Here is a 26,395-nt window from a genome sequence, read left to right on the forward strand (position 1 = left end):
CGGGAAGGTAATGGCACTCCATGTAGTCATGCCGACCACATGACCTTGGAGGTGTCTATGGACAACACTGGCTCTTGGGCTTAGAAATGGAGGTGAGCACAACCCCCAGAGTCAGACATGACTGAACTTAACGTCAAGGGATACCTTTACACACACACATATGCAGGGACTACACCAATTTAACAAAGTTTCAGCCACAAAAACAAAGTTTCTAAAGTAGAGCAATGACTTTCACAGTAAAGACAACCCAATTTAACAGGAAATAAGACTTTCAAACCAGGAACAGATTTCTGCAATTATTAAAAAATGGTTCATTATAAAAGCTATGAAAATTTGCCAAAAATCAGAGGATAAGGGAAACGTTCCACATTTTGGTGAGCTATCAGTGTTAAATGTGTTCTACCACTGTACCAAGTTTGAAGAAGATCACTCAAAAAATGAGGGCGGGAGAGCCCCCTAAGCCCCCCCCCCTTCGGGCTGTTTTTGGGCCACCGCGCATGCGCGTCCGCCATTAACGAATTAATTTAGAAAATAACGAATTTTCGTTAATTTCGAAAAATTTTGGGGGCCAAATTCGTTATTACCAACAAAAACGAAAAACTGCCCCCTCTAGTTTTGAAACGAGTTTAGAATCAAATTTTTCATGGATCGATCAAGCCTAATAGATAGATAGATAGATATAAGTATAACTATTAACATGGATAGATAAACATAGAGGTAGAACTAAGATAGAAGCAGAAATAGATAGATAGATAGATGTAGAACTATTAACATAGATAGACTGACTGACAGACAGACAGACAGATAGATAGATGTAGGTTGAACTATTTACATAGATAGTTGTAGGTAGAACTATCTACATAGATAGATAGATAGATAGATAGATAGATAGATAGATAGATAGATATAGATGTAGGTTGAACTATTTACATAGATAGATAGGTGTAGGTAGAACTATCTACATAGATAGATAGATAGATAGATAGATAGATAGATAGATAGAGATGTAGGTTGAACTATTTACATAGATAGTTGTAGGTAGAACTATCTACATAGATAGATAGATAGATAGATAGATAGATATAGATGTAGGTTGAACTATTTACATAGTTAGATAGTTGTAGGTAGAACTATCTACATAGATAGATAGATGTAATTAGCTCTAACTAGCTAATTGGCTGAGCTATATTCAGGCTAATTAGCTCTCATCTTGGGTGAAAATGGGGTCACATAGATGGCTGGGCTGCAACACTCTGCAAGGTCTCTGAGTAACAATTGCAAATGACCCCAAAGAGGAGAGTGACACGCCAATATGATATTTGTCCCTCCCCTTCCTTACTGTGATTTGCACATCGGCGTCCGGCAACGGCGTTCCTCTCCCCCCGGCGGTGTAGGTCAGAGTGTAGCGAAGGCGCCCGCCGTAGGATCCGACCTGCAAAAGGGGCAAGACGACGGGAATCATCAGCCTAGATACCACAAAACCCTTGACGGACCTCCTTGTGTTCATGATTGCTTTGTCAACCTTCCTAGCCTGCCCCCTCCTATCTGTCAGGTAGACTTCCTTGTGCCTACACACCTACTCTTACTATGTCCTAGAGATCTGACCCATAATTATCCTCCTTTGCATGATTTCACTCAGCATTAACTTCAGATTGACTTCCTTCAACACTGCCTTCAGATTGACTTCACTTGACATTGACTTCCCTCAACACTGACTTCAGACAGATATCACTTGGTATGGACTTCACTCGGCATTGACTTCAAATAACTTCCCTCAACACTGACTTCAGATTGATTTCACTTGGGATTGACTTCACTCAATGACTTCAGACTGACTTCCCTCAACACTGACTTCAGATTGATTTCACTTGGGATTGACTTCACTCAGTAACTTCAGACTGACTTCCCTCAACACTGACTTCAGACAGATATCACTTGGGATTGACTTCACTCAATGACTTCAGACTGACTTCCCTCAACACTGACTTCAGACTGACTTCACTTGACATTGACTTCCCTCAACTCTGACTTCAGATTGACTTCACTCAGGATTGACTTCAGTTTGGCTTCCCTTAACACTGACTTCAGACAGATATCACTTGGTATGGACTTCACTTGGCATTGACTTCAAATAGACTTCCCTCAACACTGACTTCAGATTGACTTCACTCACAATTGACTTCAGATTGACATCACTTGGCATGGACTTCACTTGGCATTGACTTTAGATTGAGTTCCCTCAACACTGATTTCAGACCGACTTCACTTGGCATTACCTTCAGATTGGTCCCTCAACACTTGACCTCAGATTGACTTCACTTGAAATTGACTTCAGTTTGGCTTCCCTTAAGACTGACTTCAGATTGGCTTCCCTTAACACTGACTTTAGACTGACAACATTTGGCATGTACTACATTCTGCACTAACTTCAGATTGAGTTCCCTCAACACTGATTTCAGACTGACTGATTTGGCATTGACTTCAGATTGACTTTCCTCAACACTGACTTCAGATTGACTTCATTCATGATTGACTTCAGATTGACTTCCCTTAACACTGACTTCAGACAGATATCACTTGGTATGGACTTCACTTGGCAATGAATTCAAATTGACTTGCCTCAACACTGACTTCAGATTGACTTCACTCACGATTGACTTCCCTTAACACTGACTTCAGATAGATATCACTTGGTATGGACTTCACTTGGCATTAAATTGAAATTGACTTCCCTCAACACTGACTTCAGATTGATTTCCCTTTGACTTCAGACAGCTATCATTTGGTATGGACTTCACTCAGCACTGAATTCAAATTGACTTCCCTGAACACTTACTTCTGATTGATTTCACTCGGGATTGACTTCACTCAACAATGACTTCAGATTGACTTCCCTCAACACTGACTTCAGACTGACAACAACAACAATAATAGTAATAATGGTAGTAATAATACTAGCAAAGCAATAGTAGCAGCAATAGCAACAACAGCATAAATAGTAATATTAATAGCAATAGTAATAACAGAAAGAGTAATAGTAAACAGTACTAGCAAAATACTAGCAATAATCATAGAATAGTAGAGTTGGAAGAGACCTCATGGGCCATCCAGTCCAACCCCCTGCCAAGAAGCAGGAAATCGCATTCAAAGCACCCCCGACAGATGGCCATCCAGCCTCTGCTTAAAAGCCTCCAAAGAAGGAGCCTCCACCACGGCCCCAGGGAGAGAGTTCCACTGATGAACAGCCCTTCTCACAGGGAGGAAGTTCTTCCTGATGTTCAGGTGGAATCTCCTTCCTTTCCTGTAGTTTGAAGCCATTGTTCCGTGTCCTAGTCTGCAGGGCAGCAGAAAATAGTAGCAACAATAATACCAATACAGTAGAGTCTCACTTATCCAACATAAAAGGGCCGGCAGAACGTTGGATAAGTGAATATGTTGGGTAATAAGGAGGGATTAAGGAAAAGCCTATTAAACATCAAATTAGGTTATGGTTTTACAAATTAAGCACCAAAACATCATGTTATACAACAAATTTGACAGAAAAGGTAGTTCAGTACACAGTAATGCTATGTAGTAATTACTGTATTTACAAATTTAGCACCAAAATATCATGATATATTGAAAACATTGACTACAAAAATGTGTTGGATAATCTAGAACATTGGATAACCGAGTGTTGGATAAGTGAGACTCTACTGTATTAGCAATAATAATACTAGTAATGATCGCAACAATAGATAATAGTAATAGTAGTAGCAATAGCAATAGTTATACAGTAGAGTCTCACTTATCCAAGCCTCGCTTATCCAAGCCTCTGGATTATCCAAGCCATTTTTGTAGTAAATGTTTTCAATATATCGTGATATTTTGGTGCTAAATTCATAAATACAGTAATTACAACATAACATTACTGCGTATTAAACTGCTTTTTCTGTCAAATTTGTTGTATAACATGAAGTTTTGGTGCTTAATTTGTAAAATCATAACCTAATTTGATGTTTAATAGGCTTTTCTTTAATCCCTCCTTATTATCCAAGTTATTCGCTTATCCAAGCTTCTGCCGGCCCGTTTAGCTTGGATAAGTGAGACTCTACTGTAATTGTGATAATAGCAGTAACAATAGTATTATTATTATTATTATTAATAATAATAATAATAATAATAATGACTTTTTTTAAGTCCAGGTGCAATGTTTGCTTGTATTCTCAGTGAGGTTCTTTTTGAGCCCCAAACGCCCAGATCCAGAGACACCGTCCCCCCCAAAGGCAGGAAAAGTTACCTTGTCCCCCAGGAAGGCCTTGGGCAGCTCCCAGTAGAAAGTAACTTCCGGAAGGAGAGAGAAGCCCTTGTAGAAGAGCCAGCGCTGGGACAGAGAAGAGGCGAAAGGGGAGCCGAAGGAGGAAGAAGACCACCCAGAAGAGAAATGAGACGCAAAGACAACACGGGGGTCCTCTCGCCCCGTCCACTTTGCACACGGACAGGCCACCCGTCCCGCCCCACACGCAGAGGGGTACCTGGGAGGGAGCCCCCAAAGGGTCCTGGGGGGGAGCAAGCCGGTTGGCGGAGGGGTCCTGGGCCCGGCTCACGGAGAGGCCTTGGCGGTGGGTCTTGGGAGGAGAGAAGAAGAGGCAGAAGGGAAGTCAAGGCAGAGGAAGGAGGGGAAGAGGAAGAGGAAGAGGAAGGGGGGCAGGGAAGGAAGGAAGGAAGGAAGGTGGAAGAGGTTGGGAAGGATGAAAGGAAGGGGGAAACCGTGGAAGGAAGAAAGGGAGGGAGGGAGGGAGGGAGGGACAAAGGAAAGAAGGAAGGAAGGAACAAAAGAAGGAAGGAAGGTACAAAGGAAGGAAAGAAGGAAGGAAAGAATGAAGGACAGAAGGAAATATAGAAGGTACAAGGAAGGGAAGGAGAGGTTGAGAAGGATGCAAGAAAGGGGGAAATTGTGGAAGGAAGGAAGGAAGGAAGGAAGGAAGGAAGGAAGGAAGGAAGGAAGGAAGGAAGGAAGGAAGGACAGAAGGAAGGGAATGAAGGAAGGAACAAAAGAAGGAAGGAAGGTACAAAAGAAGGAAGGAAGGAAGGAAGGAAGGAAGGAAAGAATGAAGGACAGAAGGAAAGATGGATGGAAGGAAGGAAGGAAGGAAGGAAGGAAGGAAGGAAGGAAGGAAGGACGGCAGGAAGGAAGGACAGAAGGAAGGAACAAAAGAAGGAAGGAAGGTACAAAAGAAGGAAGGAAGGAAGGAAGGAAGGAAGGAAGGAAGGAAGGAAGGAAGGAAGGAAGGAAGGAAGGACAGAAGGAAAGATGGATGGATGGAAGGAAGGAAGGAAGGGAGGGAGGACGGAAGGAACAAAGGAAGGAAGGAAACTGGAAGAGGTTGGGAAGGATGAAAGGAAGGGGAAATTGTGGAAGGAAGGAAGGAAGGAAGGAAGGAAGGAAGGAAGGAAGGACAGAAGGAAAGATGGATGGATGGAAGGAAGGAAGGGAGGGAGGACGGAAGGAACAAAGGAAGGAAGGAAACTGGAAGAGGTTGGGAAGGATGAAAGGAAGGGGAAATTGTGGAAGGAAGGAAGGAAGGAAGGAAGGAAGGAAGGAAGGAAGGAAGGAAGGAAGGAAGGAAGGAAGGAAGGAAGGACAGAAGGAAGGGAATGAAGGAAGGAACAAAAGAAGGAAGGAAGGTACAAAAGAAGGAAGGAAGGAAGGAAGGAAGGAAGGAAGGAAGGAAGGAAGGAAGGAAGGAAGGAAGGAAGGAAGGAAGGAAAGAATGAAGGACAGAAGGAAAGATGGATGGATGGATGGAAGGAAGGAAGGAAGGAAGGAAGGAAGGAAGGACGGCAGGAAGGAAGGAAGGACAGAAGGAAGGAACAAAAGAAGGAAGGAAGGAAGGAAGGAAGGAAGGAAGGAAGGAAGGAAGGAAGGACAGAAGGAAAGATGGATGGATGGAAGGAAGGAAGGAAGGAAGGAAGGGAGGGAGGACGGAAGGAACAAAGGAAGGAAGGAAACTGGAAGAGGTTGGGAAGGATGAAAGGAAGGGGAAATTGTGGAAGGAAGGGAGGAAGGAAGGAAGGAAGGAAGGAAGGAAGGACAGAAGGAAGGGAATGAAGGAAGGAACAAAAGAAGGAAGGAAGGTACAAAAGAAGGAAGGAAGGAAGGAAGGAAGGAAGGAAGGAAGGAAGGAAGGAAGGAAGGAAGGAAAGAATGAAGGACAGAAGGAAATATAGAAGGTACAAGGAAGGAATTGTGGAAGGAAGGAAGGACGGAAGGACGGACAGAAGGAAGGGAATGAAGGAACAAAAGAAGGAAGGAAGGTAAAAAAGAAGGATAGAAGGAAGGAAAGAATGAAGGACAGAAGGAAAGATGGATGGATGGAAGGAAGGAAGGAACAAATGAAGGAAAGAAGGAATGACAGAAGGAAGGAATGGAAGAAAGGAAGGAGGGAAAGAATAAAGGAAGGAAGGAACAAAGAAATGAAGAAACCAAGGAAGAAAAGAAGGAACAAAGGAAAGAAGGGGCAAAGGAAGGAAGGGGAAATTGTGGAAGGAAGGAAGGAAGGAAGGAAGGAAGGAAGGAAGGAAGGAAGGAAGGAAGGAAGGAAGGAAGGGAGGGAGGAAAGACAAAAGGAAAGAAGGAAAGAAAGAAGGGAATGAAGGAACAAAGGAACAAAGGAAAGAAGGAAGGAAGGAAGAGGTTGAGAAGGATGCTAGAAAGTGGCAAATTGAGGGAGGAAGGAAGGAAAGAAGGCAGGAAAGTGGAAGAGGTTGGGAAGGAGGCAAGAAAGGGGTTGATTGTGGAAAGAAGGTGAAAGAGGTTTGGAGGGAGGGATGGAGGATAGTGCAGGTTAAGTAAGGAAGGACGAAAAGAGGGAGAGATGGAGGGAGGGAGAGATGGATAGAGAGAAGGAAGGGAAGAAGGTGGAAGTGGCTGGGAGGGAGGGATGGAGAATAGTGTAGGTTTTGGAAGGAAGGGGGTTAGGAAAGTGGGAAGGATGCAAGAAAGGGGCAAATTGTGGAAGGAAGGAAGGAAGGAAGGACAGAAGGAAAGATGGAAGGTACAAAGGAAGGAAGGGAGGGAGGAAGGAAGGAAGGGAGGGAGGGAGGGAGGATGAGTACCTGGGGTGTCCATGAGCCCGGGGCAGCGGCCAGGGCGAGGGGTGTCCTGGCGGCCTGTGCCTGGGGGGCCGGGGCGTGTGGGGGGGCGTGGGGAGGGGGCCGGGGGGCCGGGGGGGAGGCCTTTGGGGGGCGGCCCTCCTTGTGGGGAGAGGTGGCCCTCCCTTTGGCGAAGCTGGAGAGCATCTCCCAAACCTCTGCGTCCTGCTTCCTTTGGGTTTCCCGGTCCTGAAGGAAGAGAGGGAGAAAGAAGGAGAAAGCGAGAGAGGCGCCAAAGGAGAGGAAGGGAGGGGGAACCAGGCCCGAAATGGGGTCCGTGGCCCTACCTGCGTGGCCCGACGAGCCCTGCTTGGACCGCCCTCGGAGCCGGGGATCCGTCCGGCGGCCACGTCCTTCCGCAGCTGCTCCTCCGTGAAGGAGGTGGAGTTCTGCCGGGCGGGACACAACCGTGGGGTGGGCGCATCAGAAAGGCCCGGACCCCGAGCCCCATCCTTCCCCATCCCCCCTGGCCCCATTCCAGGGCATTCCAGGCACAATCCCCAAAAACAAGGCCAAGATGCAAGGGGCCGCATGCCTTTTCTACAACAACAAGAGGCACCAAACTCGATCTGAAGGATGCGTATGCAAGCATAGGATTAGGCAGTCCCCAAGTTACAAACAAGATCAGTCCTGTGGGTTTCTTCTTAAGTTGCATTTGCATGTAAGCTGAAAAGGGGACATTTCCTAAGTGTAACTCCAGCAGATTGCCAGCTTCATAGGTCACCACATCTGCGTGAGAAGCAGAAGTTCCAGGGGAGATGTAATGCTTTCATGTCTGTATATTAAGAGCTTCAGTTCAGGCAACATGGCTTTTAAGTTACAGTCAGGCCTCTGAGTTCTTCAGTTCTTGTCTTGGTTTTGGGATTAAAGTGTTTTGGGAATTTTTCCATGTTCATGTTGTGTATCCTTGTTGACGTTTTGCTAATGGATTCAAGTTGCTTTTGGATTTTGGGACTCTTCTTGAACTGCCTTGCTTTTGGATTCACAAGAGACATTTGATTGCATTTGAACCGCCAATCTTTCAGTCAGCAAGTTCAGCAGCTCAGCAGTTTAACCCGCTGTGCCCCCGGGGGTTCCGGGTATATATAATAATATAATAATATATATGTATTGGCCCCTGGGAATTCCGGGTATATAATAATAATAATAATAATAATAATAATAATAATAATAATAATAATAATAATAATATATATAGGTTCCGGGTATATTATATATATATATATATATATATATATATATATATAGAGAGAGAGAGAGAGAGAGAGAGAGAGAGAGAGAGAGAGAGAGAGAGAGGCCCCTGGGGGTTCTGGGTATATATACTACTACTATATATATATATATATATATATATATATATATATATATATATGTGTGTGTGTGTGTGTGTGTGTGTGTGTGTGTGTGTGTCTGTCCCTGGGGGTTCCGGGTATTTTATTTTATATATATATATATATATATATATATATATATATGTGTGTGTGTGTGTGTGTGTGTAGATATATAGATATAGATATAGATATATATAGATATAAATAATATAGATATAAATAATATAGATATAAATAATATAGATATACAGTAGTCTCTCACTTATCCAAGCTAAACGGGTCTGGCAGAACCTTGGATAGGCGAATATCTTGTATAATAAGGAGGGATTAAGGAAAAGCCTATTAAACATCAAATTAGCTTCTGATTTTACAAAGTAAGCACCAAAACGTCATGTTATACAACAAATTTGACAGAAAAAGTATTTCAATACGCAGTAATGTTATGTTGTAATTACTGTATTTACGAATTCAGCACCAAAATATCACGATATATTGAAAACATTGACTACAAAAATGCCTTGGAAAATCCAGAACCTTGGATAAGCGGGTCTTGGATAAGTGAGATTCTACTGTATATATAGGCCCCTGGGGGTTCCAGGTATTTATTTTATATATATATATACATATATATATATATATATATATAGGCCCCTGGGAGTTCTGGGTATATATAATTATATATATTATTTATATAGATAGATAGATAGATAGATTGATAGATAGATAGGCCCCCAAGGGTTCTAATATATAATATATTATATATATATATATATATATATATATATATATATATATATATATATATATATGTATGTATGTATTGGCCCCTGGGGGTTCTGGGTATATATAATAATATATATATATTGGCCCCCAAGGGTTCTGGGTATATAGAATTAGATAGATATATATATATATATTGGCCGCTGGGAGTTTTGGGTGTGTATATATATATATATATATATATATATATATATATATATATAGGCCCTTGGGGGTTCTGGGTATCCCTTTGGGGAGATGGAGGTGGGGTATAAAAATAAAGTTGTTATTATTATTATTATTATTATTATTATTATTTTAATATATAATATAATACAATATAATAATATATAAGAATTCCTTCCTGTTGTTTCAGCCCAGTTTTTAACCAGGAGTTGTTTGTAAGTCGGGTGTTTGTAACTTGTGGACGGCCTGTACAAAGGGGAAACTGAGGCACCGGGAGCCACAACAACTAGTCTTTCCGATCTTCCAAAGCCAAAAAGCAGTGACTTTCTCCAGCTTTTTCTCAACTAGTCACATCAATTCGCGCAAGGCCACCACACTGAGACTGGATGCATGCATTCCCCGTCTTGCGTACCTTGTGTGCCCGTCGCATCCGGGCGAAATAGGTCTCCTTCTGCCCAAAAGCCCAGACGGAAGAGAAGGAAGGAGAGAAAGAGTGAGGAGACAGAGGGGAAACTGCCGCAGGAAGAGACATTTTGGGGGATTAAGGAGTAGAAGTCTTTTGGGAGCACATCCTCCTTTCATCACATATATATATGAGTATGTTTGTATACGTATATGTGTGTGCATATTTCTTCCTTATGATTTATCCCTTCATTTATTTTTTTTCGTTATTGTCACTTTCCCCTAATAATAAGAATATAATGATGATGATGGTGGTGGTGATACAATACATAGCTGAAAACACATCATCATAAAAAGAAGCTCCACGTTTGATCTTGCGGATGCAAGATGTGTCCAGATAGCTTTGGTGATTAGCACTGTAAATATTAATGTAAATAAAGCTTTCAGTGCCGCTGGGATCAGCAGACAAAAGCAACAAAGTTGTCATTCTTTGTCGGTGCCACTTTCACTGTTTGCTAAGTGGTCTGACGGGTGAGCAGAGGTAAAATACATATATATATTATAAGGTATATAATGTGGACTTACCTGAAGAGAGGACAATAATATTCTGTTTTAATGTTTGCAATATTGGTATATTTTAAGTTGTATGTTATGTTTTATGCGAAGCCACTTTGAGTCTCCTTCGGGAGAGAGAAAGCGGAGTATAAATAAATATAAACGTAATAATAATTGTTATGATTGCTCCATAATAATACTTATTATTATTATTGTTGTTGTTGTTGTCCCATTTGTGCGAGGCTTAGTTATCCTTTCCTCGCAGTTTACCTGCACCGGCTTTTGGGAAGGTGTTTCCCGCTCACCTTGTCCCCCAGGTAGGCGTCAGGCAGCTGCCAGTAGTAGGCCTCCTGGCCCAGTTGCCCAAAGCGGCCGAAGGAGAGCTGCGGCCCCTCAAGAGACATCTCCACCGTGAAGCCGGTCTGGACGCGGGCGCTGTGCTGTCGGTTGACCAGCGCAAAGCCCTGGAAGTTCCCTGGGAAGAAGGGAGTGCTGACCTGGATGGGAGGAGAAGAGGAAGAAGGAGGTGAAGGAGAAGAAGGCGAAGAGGAAGAAGAGGAGGAAGAAGAAAGTGAAGAAGAAGAGGAAGAGGAAGAAGGTGAAGAGGAGGAGGAGGAGGAGGAGGAGGAGGAGGAGGAAGGTGAAGAAGAGGAAGAAGAAGGTGAAGAAGAAGAGGAGAAGAAAGCAAAGAGGAAGAGGAGGAAGAAGCAGGTGAAGAAGAGGAGGAGGAGGAGGAGGAAGGTGAAGAAGAGGAAGAAGGTGAAGAAGAAGAAGAGGAGGAGGAAGACGGTGAAGGAGGAGGTGAAGGAGAGAAAGTAGATGAAGAAGAGGAAGAAGAAAGTGAAGAAGGAGTAGGTGGTGAAGGAGAAAAAGAAGATGACGGAGAGGAAGAAGAGGAAGAAGGTGAAGAGGAAGAAGGTGAAGAAGAAGAGGGTGAAGGTGAAGGAGGATAGGATGAAGGTGAAGAGGAGGAGGAGGAAGAGGAAGAAGATGTAGAACAGGAGGAAGAAGGAGGCAAAGAAGGAGAAGAGGAGGAAGAAGTAGAGGTTTAAGGTGACGAAGAATAGGACAAAGGTGAAGAAGAGGAGGGAGAGGAAGAAGACAAGGAAGAAGAAGAAGGTGAAGGAGGTCAAGAAAAAAAATGAGGAAAAAGAAGGTGAAGAAGAAGAGGAAGACAAGGAAAAAGATGAAGAAAAAGTGGAAGAAGTTGAAGAAGAAGGAGGAGAGGAAGATGTTGGTGTATTTTTGGTGAAGGGTGAAATGATGAATCAAGTGTTTTTACTGTTAGAGGTTTGCAACTGTGTACACCGGACATGTTTTCCAGCAACTTAAGTGTTAACAGCAGGCCAGTTTTGAGTGATAGCCTGCAAGAGCCAATAGGTCGTGACTTCCGTCATTCTGCTGCGGAATGCGCTGTTATCGGCAGTATGAACTTCGCTGATCGGCAAGGAGAGAGGTTGTGCTTTGCTTTGCTTAAGAAAGCATGTCTCCTATGAGCAATGGACTGTGTAACTTGTAAATAATTTGTATATAGAATAAAGTCTTAGAACCGCTGCGTACAGCTGATTAATGACTGTGGTGTTGTGTTGTCGAAGGCTTTCATGGCCGGGATCACAGGGTTGTTGTATGTTTTCCGGGCTGTATGGCCATGTTCTAGAAGTATTCTCTCCTGACGTTTCACCCACATCTATGGCAGGCATCCTCAGAGGTTGTGAGGTGTCGTTTGTCGGTGCTGCTTATCTGGACGGGCAAACAGTCTGACTGAGGATGGATTGGTGAGTGGTCTGGATCACCAATAAATCAGGGTGGGGCGGAGTTGATTTTTTAACCCCACCCTGTCAGAAGAAAAGGAAGAAGGCAAAGAAGAAGAGGAAGAAGGTGAAGAAGAAGATGGTGAAGAGGAGGAGGAGCACGAAGAGGAAGAAGAAAGTGTAGAAGAAGGGGAGGAGGAAGTAGTAGAAGAAGCAGGAGAAGGTAAAGAAGAGGAAGAAGAAGATTAAGGAAGAAGGGGCTGAGGAGAGAGTAAGAGGGAATATGGCCACGGCTGGGACTCACTGTGTCTCGGTGGAAGGAGGAGCTGGTGCACTGCTGGGTGACCCCCATGCAGAAGCAGGGCAGGCAGCCCTCCCGGTTCTCGGCGCTCAGGTGGAAGTGGTGCGGGCGGCAGGAGTCGCACTGGGGGCCCTCCACGTTAGCCTGGGAAGCGGGCAGAAGAAGAGAACGCTCTTCTTATTACGATCATTTGACTCTTTCCTTCCCCATCCTGAGGCAGATGTGACTCCCCCTCCTCACCTTGCACTGGCATTGACCATTGGCATCGCATTGGCTGCTGAGGCTGCCTTGAGGGTCGCAGTTGCACCTCGGACCCGAACCTGGAGGAAGGAGAAGAAAAGTAAATAATAATACTAATAATACTAACAACAACAATAATAATGATGTCAGTGTCAAGGGAAGTCAAAGTCGATTTAAAGTCAAAATAATAATAACAACAATTTTGATTTCAAGTTGATATTGACTTCCCTCAACATTGTGTCACTAATACTAATTCACTCGTGGCCATTGATCATGTCGGATGTTTAAATGTTACGCTCCCGCAAAGCTATGTAAATAGTGTCTATTGCTTCAATAAATACAAGTGCCGCTGGTTTCAGCTGACAACTGTGAAGTGTATGTTCATTTCTGTGCGACTATGCAGATGCCAGTGCAGATGCCTGTGCAGGGCCCGGGCTGTGGTGCAGGTGGGAGAGCAAGCCAGTGCAATTAACTGCAATGAATCACTCTGACCAGGAGGTCATGAGTTCGAGCCCCGCTCGGAGCCTATGTTTGTCTTGTCTTTGTTCTATGTTAAAAGGCATTGAATGTTTGCCTATATGTGTAATGTGATCCGCCCTGAGTCCCCTTCAGGGTGAGAAGGGTGGAATATAAATGCTGTAAATAAATAAATAAATAAATAAATAAATAAAATATGCCAGTTCGTCGAAGAAGAAGGTAAATTGAGAAGGAAGGTGAATGTGTTTCAATTTGACCCTTTCTTGAAAATAATAACAATAATAATAATAATAATAATAATAATAATAATAATAATAATAATAATTTTGACTTCAAGTTGATATTGACATCCCTCAATTATGTGTCAGTAATAATAATTCACTTGTGGCCATCGATCATGTCGGATGTTTAAATGTTACGCTCCAGCAAAGCTATGTAAATAGTTTATATTGCTTCAATATAATTGCTGTTTTTAAACTGCTTGGATTTTAGCTTGTTTTTGTAAGCCACTCCGAGCCTTGGGGGAGTGTTTTTAAGATTTTTTAAAAAAGATATTTTAAAGATGTTTTTAAATTGTTAGATTTTAGCCTTTCTTGTAAGCCGCCCCGAGCCCTAGGGGAGTGGCGACATATAAGTTAAATAATAAAAACAAATAAATAAATAAATAAAATACAAGTGCCGCTGGTTTCAGCTGACAGCTGTGAAGTGTATGTTTATTTCTGTGCGACTGTGCAGATGCCAATTCGGCGGGGAAGAAGGTAAAGTGAGAAGGAAGGTGAATGTGTCTCAATTTAACTCTTTCTTGAAAATAATAATAATAATAATAATTTTGAGGTCAAAGACAAAATACGACACATCAAATTAAAAACAGCATACATATCTTGTTTGCTGTGTCATACTCTGGCTTGCAAATATTGCAGGAGGAAAATGCACGCGCACACACACACACATATAGAGATTTCTAGATAGATATAAACATAAATATATAGGGCTTGTAAATATTTCAGGAGGAAAATGCACATACAGTAGAGTCTCACTTATCCAACACTCGCTTATCCAACGTTCTGGATTATCCAACACATTTTTTTAGTCAATGTTTTCAATATATCATGATATTTTGGTGCTAAATTCGTAAATACAGTAATTACTACATAGCATTACTGCGTATTGAACTACTTTTTCTGCCAAATTTGTTGTCTAACATGATGTTTTGGTGCTTCATTTGTAAAATCATAACCTAATTTGATGTTTAATAGGCTTTTCCTTAATGCCTCCTTATTATCCAACATATTCGCTTATCCAACATTCTGCTGGCCCGTTTATGTTGGATAAGTGAGACTCTACTGAATATAGAGAGAGGATTTGCAAATGTTTCAGGGGGAAATGCATACGTGAAATTAGTAGATATAATTATAGATCTATATCTAGCTCTGCATTGTTTATATAGGCATTTTTTTATTCTTATCTCTTTCTCACCCCAAGTTTTTAACTGAATGTCTCATGCGGCCCGCCCTGTTATATTGCTTTTTTGACTTTGTGTTGTACTGTACATTATTATTTATTGTATTGTTTAATTGTATTATGATATGTTGTTTTTATATTTTGCTATATTGTATTGTCCTGGGCATGGCCCCATGTAAGCCGCCCCGAGTCCCTGCTGGGGAGATGGTGGCGGGGTATAAATAAAGTGTTGTTATTATTATTATTATTATTATTATTATTATTATTGGCTAGAGTGCAACAGGAACTCACCGGAACGTGTGCACGGATAGCCCCGGCTGGGGTCTCCCACGTAACCCGGAGCACACCTGGATCGAGAGAAGAGGGCCAGGTTGAGCCGCCAAGTCGGAAGGGTGCCGGTCCAGGATCCCCAGCGAAAGCCTTGGCAAAGGGGGTCCCAGAGGCCACGGAGCCCACCCAAGGGGGCCCTCCTACCGTTCGCACTGCCGGCCGTGGGATCCCGTGGGGCAGGCGTCGCAGGTGGGCTGCCCGTCCGAGTCCAGGAAGCAGGTCTTGGCCTCCCTGGAGAGAGCGAAGGAAGGGGTCAGGCCCAAGGGGGGCAAGCGAGGGGCAAGGAGGGCAAGGGGCCGGGGAGGGGCACCTACTGGCCGGCGGGGAGGGCTCCGTGGCAAGGGCAGGGCTGGCAGGACCCGGGGGTCCCTCGTTGGGGGTCGCCATAGAAACCCTGCCGGCAGCGGTCGCAGCGGGGGCCTTCCGTGTTGTGCTGGCAGTTCTGCAGTGGAAGGAAAAGAGGAAGGAAGGAAGGAAGGAAGGAAGAAAAGAAGGGGGGAAAGAAAAAGAAGGGGGTGGGAAGATAAAATAAAAGAAAGAAGAAACAGAAGGGAAACGTGAAGGGTGGAAGGGGGGAAAGAAGATGAGGGAAAGGAAAAAAGAAAAGGAAGGGAAAGGAAGAAAGGAACAAAGGAAGGGGGAAAAGAAAAGGAAGGAGGAAGGGAAGATGAAAGAAAAGAAAGGGAAGGGAAACAGGAAGGAAGCAAGCAAAGGGAAAAGAAGACGAGGGAAAATAAAAATGAAAAGGAAGTTGAGGGAATGGAAGAAAAAAGAAACGGGAGGAAAGGGAAAGAGGAAGGAAGGAAGGAAGGAAGGAAGGAAGGAAGGAAGGAAGGAAGGAAGGAAGGAAGGAAGGAAGGGGGGAGAAGAGGGAAGGGAAAAAGAAAAAGAAGGGGGATGGGAAGATTAAATAAAAGAAAGAAGAAAGAGAAGGGAAACATGAAGGATGGAAGGAGAAAAAGAAGATGAGGGAAAGAGAAAAAGAAAAGGAAGGGGGAAGGGAAGGGAAGAAAAAGAAAAGGAAGTGACGGGAAAAGAAGGAAGGAACGAAGGAAAGAAGGAAGGGGGAAAAGACGAGGGAAAAGAAAAAGGAAAGGGGAAGGGAAGAAAAAGAAAATGAAGGAAAGGGAAAGAGAAAAGAAGGAAGGAACAAAGGAAGGGGGAAAAGAAAAGGAAGAAGGAAGGGAAGATGAAAGAAAAGAAAGGGAAGGGAAATGGAAGGAAGGGAGGGAGGGAGGGGAAAAGAAGACAGGGGAAAATAAAAATGAAAAGAGAAAAGGAAGAAAAAAGAATTGGGAGGGAAGGGAAAGAGGAAGGAAGGAAGGAAGGAACAGGGAAAAGAAGAGGGAAGGGGAAAAGAAAAGGAAGAGGAAGGAAGGAGAAGAGAAAACAAGGTATGGATAAAAAGAAAAGGAAGGGAGAAGTGAAGTGAAGAAAAGAAAAAAGAAAAGGAAGGGAAGGGAAGGGAAAGAGGAAGGGAGGGAGGGAGGGAGGGAGGGAGGAAAGGGAAAAATGAGGAAGGGGAAAAAGAAAAGGGGAAAGGAAAGGAAGTGAAGAGGAGAGAAGAAAAAAGAAATGGAAGGGAAAGGAAGAGAAAAAGGAAGGAAATAGAAAAAGAACAAGAAAATAAAGGTTAGGTAAAGAAAAAAGAAGAAAGAAGGAAGGAAGGAAGGAAGGAAGGAAGGAAGGAAGGAAGGAAGGAAGGAAGGAAGGAAGGGAGGGAAAAAAGAAAAAGAAGGGGGAAGGCAAGGTAAGAGAAGAAGAAAGAAAAGGGGAAGGAAAGAGGGAAAAAGGAAGGAGGGGGGGAGAGAAAGGAAGGAGGAAGGAAATATAAAAAAGAAAGAATAGAAAAAAGAAAAGAAAGGGAAGGGAAAAAGGAAGGAAGGAAGGAAGGAAGGGAGGGAGGGAAAACGAAAAGGAATGGAAAAGGCAAGGGAAGAAGGAAAGAGAGAGGGGAAAAGAAGAAAGTAGGAAATATAAGAAAAAGAAAGGAAGGGTAGAGGGAAAAGAAAAGGAAGAAAGGAAAATAAGAAAAGGAAGGGAGAAGGGAAGGGATAAGGAAGGAGGAAGGGAGGAGAAAGGAAGAGGGAAGGGAAGAGATGCAAAAAGGAAGGGAAGGGAATGGAAGGGGAAGAGGAAGGAAGGGAGATCAAATATCAAAAGTCAATACTGAAAAGGTTTCTGTGGAAAAGGTTTCCCATAGGCAAAGACCAAAACACTACCCAAATATTATTGGTTTTAGTTAGAAAGACTGCCGTGCGGTTTCCAGAAGGGCCAATCTGTGGCACGAGAGCCCTGAAGCACCTTTTCAACACAAATCACAAATTCAAAAAAGAGAATCAAAGTTCAAAAAGTTATTTCCAAGATAGCCAAGAGACGAAAGACTTTCAAATACAGTCTCCAGAGTCAATCCACAGAAATATCCATAAACAAGATAGCATGAATCCAAGGCAGGCAACCTATGCCACACAGGAACTAGAAACAGGAACAAGTTTAGACACTTGAATACATGAATTCCAAGAACACAGGACCAAAAACTGAGAGCTGTTCACCTGAATACAACACTGCTCTCACCAAGGATTGTACCAGCAGGAACCACTTAAAAAAGACCTCAGTCTCTCCCATAACATCGGTTCTCACACACCTGCTTCTCCTCTCCTTATCTCTAAGCCTCTGGGAAAAGCGAGTCTGTCTTTGTTGTTGCCCAAGGCCTCAATCCCTCCCATAACATCGTTTCTCACACACCTGCTTCTCCTCTCCTTTTCTCTAAGCCTCTGAATTAATATCGGTTTCTCCTGCCTCATGGGACCTGCCAGAAGAATACAAAACAACTCTCTCCCGGCCACTTCTATCCTCCTCTGGGCCCTCTAAATCTATCCCAGCATCCCCTTCCTCATTTTCTAAGTACTCCAAATCCGACCAGGCCACATCACAATCCAGTCCAGTCTGGACCAGGCATGGTCAAACTTCGACCCTCCGAGTGTTTTGGACTTCAACTCCCACAATTCCTAAATTCCTAAACACCCGGAGGGCATTCATCATGCCTGGTCCGGGCCATGCTTTCCATGTTCTCGTTCTCACTTGGCACTCTCCGGTCTCTGGGTCACATTCAGTGGCGTGCCCCCCACATTCACAGGCCTCGCAGGTGCCCAGGTAGAGCCCGCTGGTGGTCCGGGTGTAGCCCACATCACAGTCCTGAAAACGAGACAGAAGCAAGTAAGTTTTTCTCGTTGCCTTTAGACCAGACGAGAGCCCCACAGCGTTCAAAACCTCTTCGGGGATTTGAACACGAGTCTCGAGAGTCAAATAATAATAATAATAATAATTTCATTTTTGTACCCCGCCTCCCTCTCCCCGAAAGGACTCGGGGCGGCTTACATATGGCACAAAGTGTCTAAAGCAATGCACAAAATAGACACACAGTACATTCCAGAATAAAACCAGTAGCATATAGAACAACAATTTGAACTCAGAACAGTGCCCAACAGCCTTTAGTGTCAAAGGCTCACCTGGCAGGAAGGTCCGCGGTATCCAGGGGGGCAGGTGCATTCTTCCACTTCCACAGCAGGGTCCCGGCCGGTGCGGTGCGGCACCGCCACATCCAGCTGGATGCCGGATATCCTGAAAGGAAGACGGCAAGTCACTTCGCAAAGATGTAGACAAATAATTTGAGTGATTGTTGGAAACGCAGGGGGAAACACGTGTTACTGTTTTTGTGGTATTGTAGTGAAAATTTTAATCCATTGTTGCTGTTTAAGTGTGTGGATTTGTTCCAGCAGGCACTCCAGCAGTCAAGAGGTTAATTACAGCGAGCCCTGATTGATTGCTAGAAGGGCAAAGGTCCAAGACTTCCGTTTGTGTGCTACCTGACAGGAAGATAATGTACTCAGAGAGATGGAGAAGCTCCATGATTTGATCTTGCAGAGGCAAGATGTGTCCAGACAGCTTTGGTTATTAGAATTGTAAATATTAGTGTAAATAAAGTCTTTAGTGCCGCTGGGTTCAGCTGATAAGATCGACTGAGCTGTCGTTCTTTGTCGGTGCCACTTTCGCCAGGTGCAGAGTGGTCTGACAGATGAGCAGAAGGTGAGACCTGACTCATCAATCAGTCAGGACACCGGTTCCCTGACAACACGGACACTTTTTATCACATGTGGCGGTTGTGTAAAAATGCCCAAAAATATTGGGCACAAAGACATATGTTCTAGAAGAAATTGCTGAAGTCAAATTGAACTCTATGTGCTTGGGATGTTAGATGAACAACTCAATAGAAAATGTGGAAGGTGATGGCTATGCATGACAACCACAGCAAGAATGATCTACGCTCAGAGATGGAAAGACTCAATAATTCTGACACTTATCCTTTGGATAAGTCTTGTATTTGTTGTGGTTCAGTCTGATGATGAAGGGGAATTTGGGTTTATGCAGGCTGACCAAGGAAATGCTGATGAGGGAAATGTTGAAGGCTCTGAATTGTTAGAGAGGCTGCAGACTAGCAGTGAAGCAGAAGCCAGTGATAAGGGTGACCTTTCACAGGATTCAGAACATTAAACAGAGTTCAGAACATCAACAAGTCTCAGGTGTCTCTGGCAGCGAGTCAGAGGAGTCTTCCTTAAATAGGGATACAAGGTTAAGGTTAAAAGTTCATTGTGCCAGACGTTCTCTTAGGATAGCTAGTAAACGTGTGGGAATTTAAGGGTAAAGGAATGCTTTATTGGCCTGTAAGCAAGGTGAAATATCTTGTGTCTTGTGTTTTGGATTATATTTTGAAGTTCATGCTGCCTTGTTTTCAGGACTGATTTGCTATATCAGAGACTTTTCACGTTACTTTTTGTGTTTTGCTTTTCTCAATAGTCTGTTTAGTCAATACTTTTGGACAACATTATTGTGGGTTGAATGCAAAGGTGGGTTCCAGGCTAGAGTGCCACACTCCCTTTCCCGCCACTGACCTGCTCTCCGAGGGCCGCTCAGAGTACGAGGCCCGGATCATGAAGAGGTCGATGCCGGCCAGAGCCATCAGGAGGTGTTCGCGGGTGGCGTCCTGCCCGTCGGCTCGGCGCCAGGCTTGCTGCGAGGGCGAGAAAGGGTTGAGTTCGCCCTTGCTCCTTTCACAAAGGGTCCCTTTGTGGATGGTCACTTTACCCCAAACCTTTCAGGGGAAGTCTCACCTCCCGGAAGGGCACGGCGAAGGTCATTGGGGTCCCGGGGAGAGGGGTGGCATCGGCCTTGTGTTCCAAGAAAATGCCGTTCCCTTGCAGCAGGACGTCCGGCTGGCCTCGCAACAGAGGCGATCCAGGGAAGGCGTCGTGAATGATGGTGTAGCGCAGCTCCCCTCCGTAGGAGGTCACCTGGGAAGAAGAGGGAAGCATCCCACCAGAAAACAGTCATCCCTCTCTCTCTCTCTCTCTCTCTCTCTCTCTCTATATATATATATATATATATATATATATATATATGTTCTGACCATTTCTGCCTTAAAGTAAACAGCGAAACTAAACACCCAAAACCCATGAAGCTTGGCCACAAAAGACATAGTCATCCCCGCTGTGTTTAGACATCAAAAAACCAAGAAAAATAAATTCCTAATTAGAGGGAGAGGAATAATTGTTTTTTTTCCCATTGCTGCTAGTTAGAAGGCTAAGCTCCGCCCACTTTGTCTCCTACCAACCCACTCAGTCATTTAATGGCACCCAGGGCCGTTTCAATCAGGCCTCTTCCACACTGCCTATAAAATACAGACTATCTGATTTGAACTGGATTATATGGCAGTGTAGACTCAAGGTCCTTCCACACAGCTATATTACCCATTTATAATCTTATATTATCTGCTTTTGATCTGGTTTATCTTGAGTCCACATTGGCATATAATCCACTTCAGTGTGCATTTTATATAGCTGTGTAGAAGGTGCCTCATATAATCCAGTTCTAAGCAGATAATATAAGATTATAAATATACAGTAGAGTCTCACTTATCCAACATAAACACCCTGGCAGAACGTTGCATAAGCGAATATCTTGGATAATAAGGAGGGATTCAGGTAAAGCCGATTAAACATCAATTTACGTTATGATTTTACAAATTAAGCACCAAAACATCCTGTTATACAACCAATTTGAAAGAAAAAGTAGTTCAATGCATGGTAATGCTATGTAGTAATTACTGTATTTACGAATTTAGCACCAAAACATTACAATGTATTAAAAACACTACTAAAAGGCTGACTGCGTTGGATAATCCAGAACATTGGATAAGTGAGACTCTACTATAATATTAAATAATGACTATGGTATAATAATACAGAACAATATAATCTCTAAAACCAGGATAGTAAATAAAGAGCAACACTCTGAAAGCAGGGAAATTGGGAATTCCAGAAAGAAAACAATCAGGGCCAGCTAACACTTCCCAACAAAGGATTCTCCCAGGCAGGAAGCAGCTAGGTTTTGAAGCTGCAAGGCCATTAAATGCTAATCAAGATGGCTAATTGCAGCATTCATACCTGCCACATCAAGACTTTTAATTGCTATTCAAACTGACCAACCAAGGATTCCGCAAGATAGAAAGCGGCCAGGCTTGCAAGCAGCAAGGCTAAAGTGTCAGGTAGAAAATTCTGTATTAGATAGGAATGCGTTGTATTTACCTCCAGTGTGTGGAAGAATACAGTTCTGTGTGTTGTCAAAGGCTTTCATGGCCTCAATCACTCCCACTGAGGGATTTAGAGGAGTTGTAGTTCACCTACATCCAGAGCACACTATGAATGCAAACGATGATGGATCTGGAACAAACTTGGTGTGCAGACCCGATATGCCCACATTCGAATACTGGAGGGTTTTGAGGAGAATTGACCTGGACATTTTGGAGTTGTAGGTCCTGGGATGTATGATTCACCTGCAATTAATGAGCACACCAAACCCGCAACAGAAGATACCACAGGGGTTTCTGGGAATGGGCCTTGATTTTGAGAGTTGTAGTTCACCTGCATCCAAAGAGCACTGAACCCAGCCAACAACGGATCTGGACCAAACTGGGCACACAGACTCAACATGGCCTACTGTGGATACTGACAGATGTTTCGGGAAGATTGCCTTGGGAATCTGGGAGTTGTAGTAGTTCACCCCCATCCAGAGAGCACTGCAGCCAGGCGATGACCAGCCAATGACAGATCTGGACCACACTTGGTGCACAGACCCAAAACGGCCAACTTTCAATACTGGCAGGGTTCGGGGAGGATTGACCCACGAATCTGGGAATTGTAGTTCACCCACACCAAACTGAGAATACTTAACATTCAAAAACAAACAATGCCTTTTTCAAATAACCCAGGCTAGTATATAATACCAAGCTAGTATATAATACAGTGATTCCCAAACTGATTTGGTGTTGTGACTCAGCCTTTGTATGATTCTGATGAGGATTCTGGGATGCAGTTTCCAGATAATGGGATTCAGGTTCAGGATGAGTTTCAAGATGACTCTGATGGGATTCAGGTGCAGAGTGTTCCTGCTATGGGAGATGAGGAGCAGGGAGGCTTTCCCACGGGAAGAAATGATGTTGTTACTGATGATGGTTTACAGGTGCAAGAAGCAGAAAGGGAGAGTAGCTCCCAGCCTCAGTCTGATAACACTAATGAGCACTATGGTCTTGAAAGCGAAAGCGATGAGGCCGCTTCTCTAGATTGGGCTAGTCATTTGGAATTTTGGGGGTTGCGCAGAAATCTCAGAATAGCAAATAAGAGGGAGTTTCTGGGAATGGACCTTGATTTTGAGAGTTGTAGTTCACCCGTATCCAAAGAGCACTGAACCCAGACAATGACGAATCTGGACCAAACTTGGCACACAGACTCAACATGGCCTACTGTGAATACTGAGATATGATTCAGGAAGATTGACCTCAATGCAGATGGGCTTGAGGACCCTGATCTGGGTGTCTGGAGCTCACCTTGTCTCCCTTGAAGCGCTCCGGCAGCACCCAGAAATAGACGTCCGGCGCCAACGAGTGGAAGGAGGAGAAGGTGAGTTCGGAGGGTCCGGAGAAGCGGAGCCCCTCACTGACTGTTCGGTTGCCGGCCGCGTTGGAGAGGCTGAAGCGGGGCCCTCCGGCCTCCTCATATGCCACGCGCACCTAGGTCGAAGAACCACCATTAGGAACCATGGAGGGGAATGTTGGATTTTGGTTGTGTGTATATGAAATGTAAATCAAGTGTTCCTGCTGTTTTGCAAGTGTGTGTTTCAGCAATGAAACAGTTAACAGCAGGCCAGTTTGACTGACAGCCTGCTGTGACCTATAAGACATGATTTCCAGCCTTGGAGGTCGGAACTTCCTTCGGACTAAGGAATGTGCTTTCTTATCTCTTGTTGAACTGTGTGAGAGAAAAGCTGAGCCGAGGAATGCCGGCTTCGAGCGATGGACTTTGCTGCAATTGTAAATATCTCTGTAAATATTAAATAGATGTTTGAACTTCAGACTGCAAATGTCTTTGAGTCTGACTTTGGAGGAATTGGTGAGGGCAGAAATTCACCAATTTGTCAGGGTGCTGGTTTGGAGCTGCTGATTGATGGTGTTTGAAGAAACCCACCCAACACGCACCCTGACCCCTGGCACTGATCTTGATAGGGAACTCCACCAGAACTGGCACTTGTATCATCAGCCATTTCAAACCAGATCTTTCATAGGGTTTATCACTCATAGAATCCTTCATAGGGTCTATCATTCAGAGCACCATTCATAGGTGTTAGATAGAAATAGCATAGAATTTCTAGTCATATAAAAATACTGTTTGATGGACATGTGGAGTATTGATAGCATCTGGGTATGACTGTGTATGTCATGATGCATAAGTGGGTGTGGCAATGGCTGAGTCGTAACTATGTGAGGCACATTGCAAAGGGGTTGCATCAGCCAGAGTCCCTTACGGATGACCATCTTCCTCTCTCCTGTGTGACTCAGTGTGAGTATCTGTCTATTCTGTATGTGACTTTCTGAGGATCTGCGTATAATAATAATAATAACAAAACTTTATTTATACCCCACCACCATCTCCCCATGGGGACTCGGGGTGGCTCACAATGTTACAAAAGTAACAGCACAAATACATTAACAATATACACAGTTTAAAACACAAGAAGATGATAAAACAGAAGTTAAAACAAAGGTTTATACGAGGGCTATCCACAAAGTAGGTTACGTTTTGGATTTTTAAAAGGACAAAGTATAGGAGAAATCATTTACCATATGCAGTGGAAAGACGCATCCCAATACTACAATCTCAGGTAATCCCCACTGAAATCTAGGCTCGTCTCATATAGATAAATGAGTTTGAAAAGGTCTGCCCTAGTAAATTTGCCGCCTCTCTCCTCCATTTCCAACAATGGGGGCGTGGCTGGCAGCGCAGCATTTTGGCTACGCTGCAGGAAGGGAGAAGAGCTGAGGACACAAGTGGGGAATTTACTGGAGCAGTATTTTTCAAACTCATTTATCTATATGAGACGTGCCTAGATTTCAATGGGGATTACATGAGTTTGTATTATTGGGATGTGTCTTTCAGCTGCATATGGTAAATGATTTCTCCTATACTTTGTCCTTTTTAAAATCCAAAATGTAACCTACTTTGTGGATAGCCCTCGTACAACAGTAATAATATCAAACAACCACCAATGCAATTCAGTCAACTTCAAAGGTGGGGGGGACTATTACGAGCTCTGAGGCAGGGCTGAGCTTCTTTCCCTGTCCTGCGGCGCCTGCCAGAACACAGGAGGCGGGGCTAGAGGAGGAGGCAGGGCCTCTTCCCAAGTGCCTGATAGGGCTGAACCTCTATACCCCGCCCCCTTCCCTAGCCCCACCCTTTAGTCCTAAAAGGCCTCTCAGGACAGGTGTAGAGGCTCAGCCCTGTCTTGCGCTCTTGGAAGGAGGCCCCGCCCCCTTCCCTAGCTCCGCCCTCTGTGTCCCAACAAGTGCCTCAGGAGAGGTATAGAAGATTCCCTGTCTCAGGCTCTTGGGAAGAAGCCACGCCCACTCCTCTAGCTCCGCCTTCTGTGTGTCCTAACAGGCGCTTCAGGTGCTCAGCCATGTCTCCGGCACTTGGGAAGAGGACCCGCCCCTCCTCTGGTCCCGCCCCCATGTTCTAATAGGCGCCATCACCGCCCCCCCGGATCACTGCAGCACCCACCAGAGGGCAGTAGCACCCACTTTGCAAATCACTGATCTAACAGGTTAAAACTGCTCCTGTTCTATATCACCTCTTGGGACCATAATAATAATAACAATAAATAATAATAATAATTATAATAATAATAATAAACACTTTTTCTGTATGAGATAACAATGCAAGATGACAATGATGTAAGGGGTTGAGAATACCCCTGTTCTAAAACCGTGTCTGAATCCCCGAGCGCGGTGCGTACCTGGTCCCTGCTCCAGGAGGAGCTGGCGCACTGCCGCGAGACCCCCATGCAGAAGCAGCGCAGGCAGCCCTCCGGGTTGCGGTCGCTGAGGTGGAAGGTCCCCGTCGCGCATTCGTCACAGAAACGGCCCATGACGTTGGGCTGTCAAAAGGACAAAATAAGAATGTTGACGATCCCACTGACTGCAGAACCCATGGTAGTGAACTCATTTGGGGGCTTCCTCGTGGTCGTCCAGCTCACCTTGCACCGGCAAGCGCCGTCCGAAACCTCGCTGCTGCCCCGCACGTCACAACGGGCGACCACTTGCCCTGTTTAAGGATGACACAGAAAAAGGTTGGGAGAGGAAAAAGGTTCATATGGTTGCGATTTGGTTGGAACATTAGAGGAAGTGGATGAGGAGGGGGAGAAAGAGAAGAAGACTAAACTGACCCTCCGAGGCCTTTCACTCACCGGGTGCCTTGATGCACTTCCCGCCAGGCTGGATGGGGTTGCCTTCAAAACCAGGAGCACACCTGAAGAGCAACGGGGGACAAGGCCTGGGTTAGTGGGCTATATTCCAGGACTATGAAAGGGGTTGTGGCCCTTAGGGGGACCCTGGGGGCTTTGACAAAATGGGGTCCCAACAGACAGCAGGGAGCGTCCCACTGGGCTTCAGCACAGCTGGTAAATCACCAGCAGTGATAAGATCTGCCAACCGAATGGTGGCCAGTTCGAAGCCCGGTCGGGGTGAGCACCCGACAGTCAAGCCCAGCTCACTGTAGTAGGGTTGTGTATTTATATAAAACCCAACCAGCCGTTGGGTTGTGTATTTATATCAAATTACTTTCCATTTCTGTTTGTTCCATTCATATGGACCCATTTCTGTTCGCCGCTGATGGAAATGGGCACCTATACAAATGGATTTTTCCATCCAAAACCCCCCAAAGCACCAGATCCTACGACCAGGGCGTATGAGCATCAAGCGCTCGATGGCTCGTAGGCTCTGGCTGCGGGGCCTACCAGTGAGTGCTCAACGGTAGGCCCGGCATCCAGGGCCTACGAGCATCGAGTGCTCGATGTCTCCTAGG

At 44.4% G+C, this 26,395-nt stretch overlaps 1 protein-coding gene across 8 annotated transcripts in view; it reads right to left on the reverse strand.

Annotated features, from left to right (window-relative positions):
- The window catches only part of hspg2 (heparan sulfate proteoglycan 2), a gene marked incomplete at its 3' end in the record, with an annotated part of 196,940 nt that overhangs the window by 81,310 nt on the left and 89,235 nt on the right, over positions 1 to 26,395 (reverse strand). For 5 of the 8 annotated variants that reach the window (XM_062966741.1, XM_062966738.1, XM_062966739.1 and 2 more), the window contains 20 exon segments: positions 1,340 to 1,432; positions 4,280 to 4,363; positions 4,515 to 4,607; positions 7,099 to 7,323; positions 7,422 to 7,523; positions 9,823 to 9,861; positions 10,673 to 10,864; positions 12,423 to 12,563; positions 12,660 to 12,739; positions 14,889 to 14,944; positions 15,072 to 15,158; positions 15,242 to 15,369; positions 18,009 to 18,122; positions 18,437 to 18,548; positions 19,877 to 19,995; positions 20,096 to 20,275; positions 22,867 to 23,049; positions 25,329 to 25,469; positions 25,569 to 25,636; positions 25,779 to 25,840. In XM_062966741.1, the coding sequence (XP_062822811.1) occupies positions 1,340 to 1,432; positions 4,280 to 4,363; positions 4,515 to 4,607; positions 7,099 to 7,323; positions 7,422 to 7,523; positions 9,823 to 9,861; positions 10,673 to 10,864; positions 12,423 to 12,563; positions 12,660 to 12,739; positions 14,889 to 14,944; positions 15,072 to 15,158; positions 15,242 to 15,369; positions 18,009 to 18,122; positions 18,437 to 18,548; positions 19,877 to 19,995; positions 20,096 to 20,275; positions 22,867 to 23,049; positions 25,329 to 25,469; positions 25,569 to 25,636; positions 25,779 to 25,840 (2,299 nt within the window). 8 annotated transcript variants of the gene reach the window in all.

Source organism: Anolis carolinensis, unplaced genomic scaffold, assembly GCF_035594765.1.
Source record: "Anolis carolinensis isolate JA03-04 unplaced genomic scaffold, rAnoCar3.1.pri scaffold_28, whole genome shotgun sequence".
NCBI classification, from domain to species: domain Eukaryota; kingdom Metazoa; phylum Chordata; class Lepidosauria; order Squamata; family Dactyloidae; genus Anolis; species Anolis carolinensis.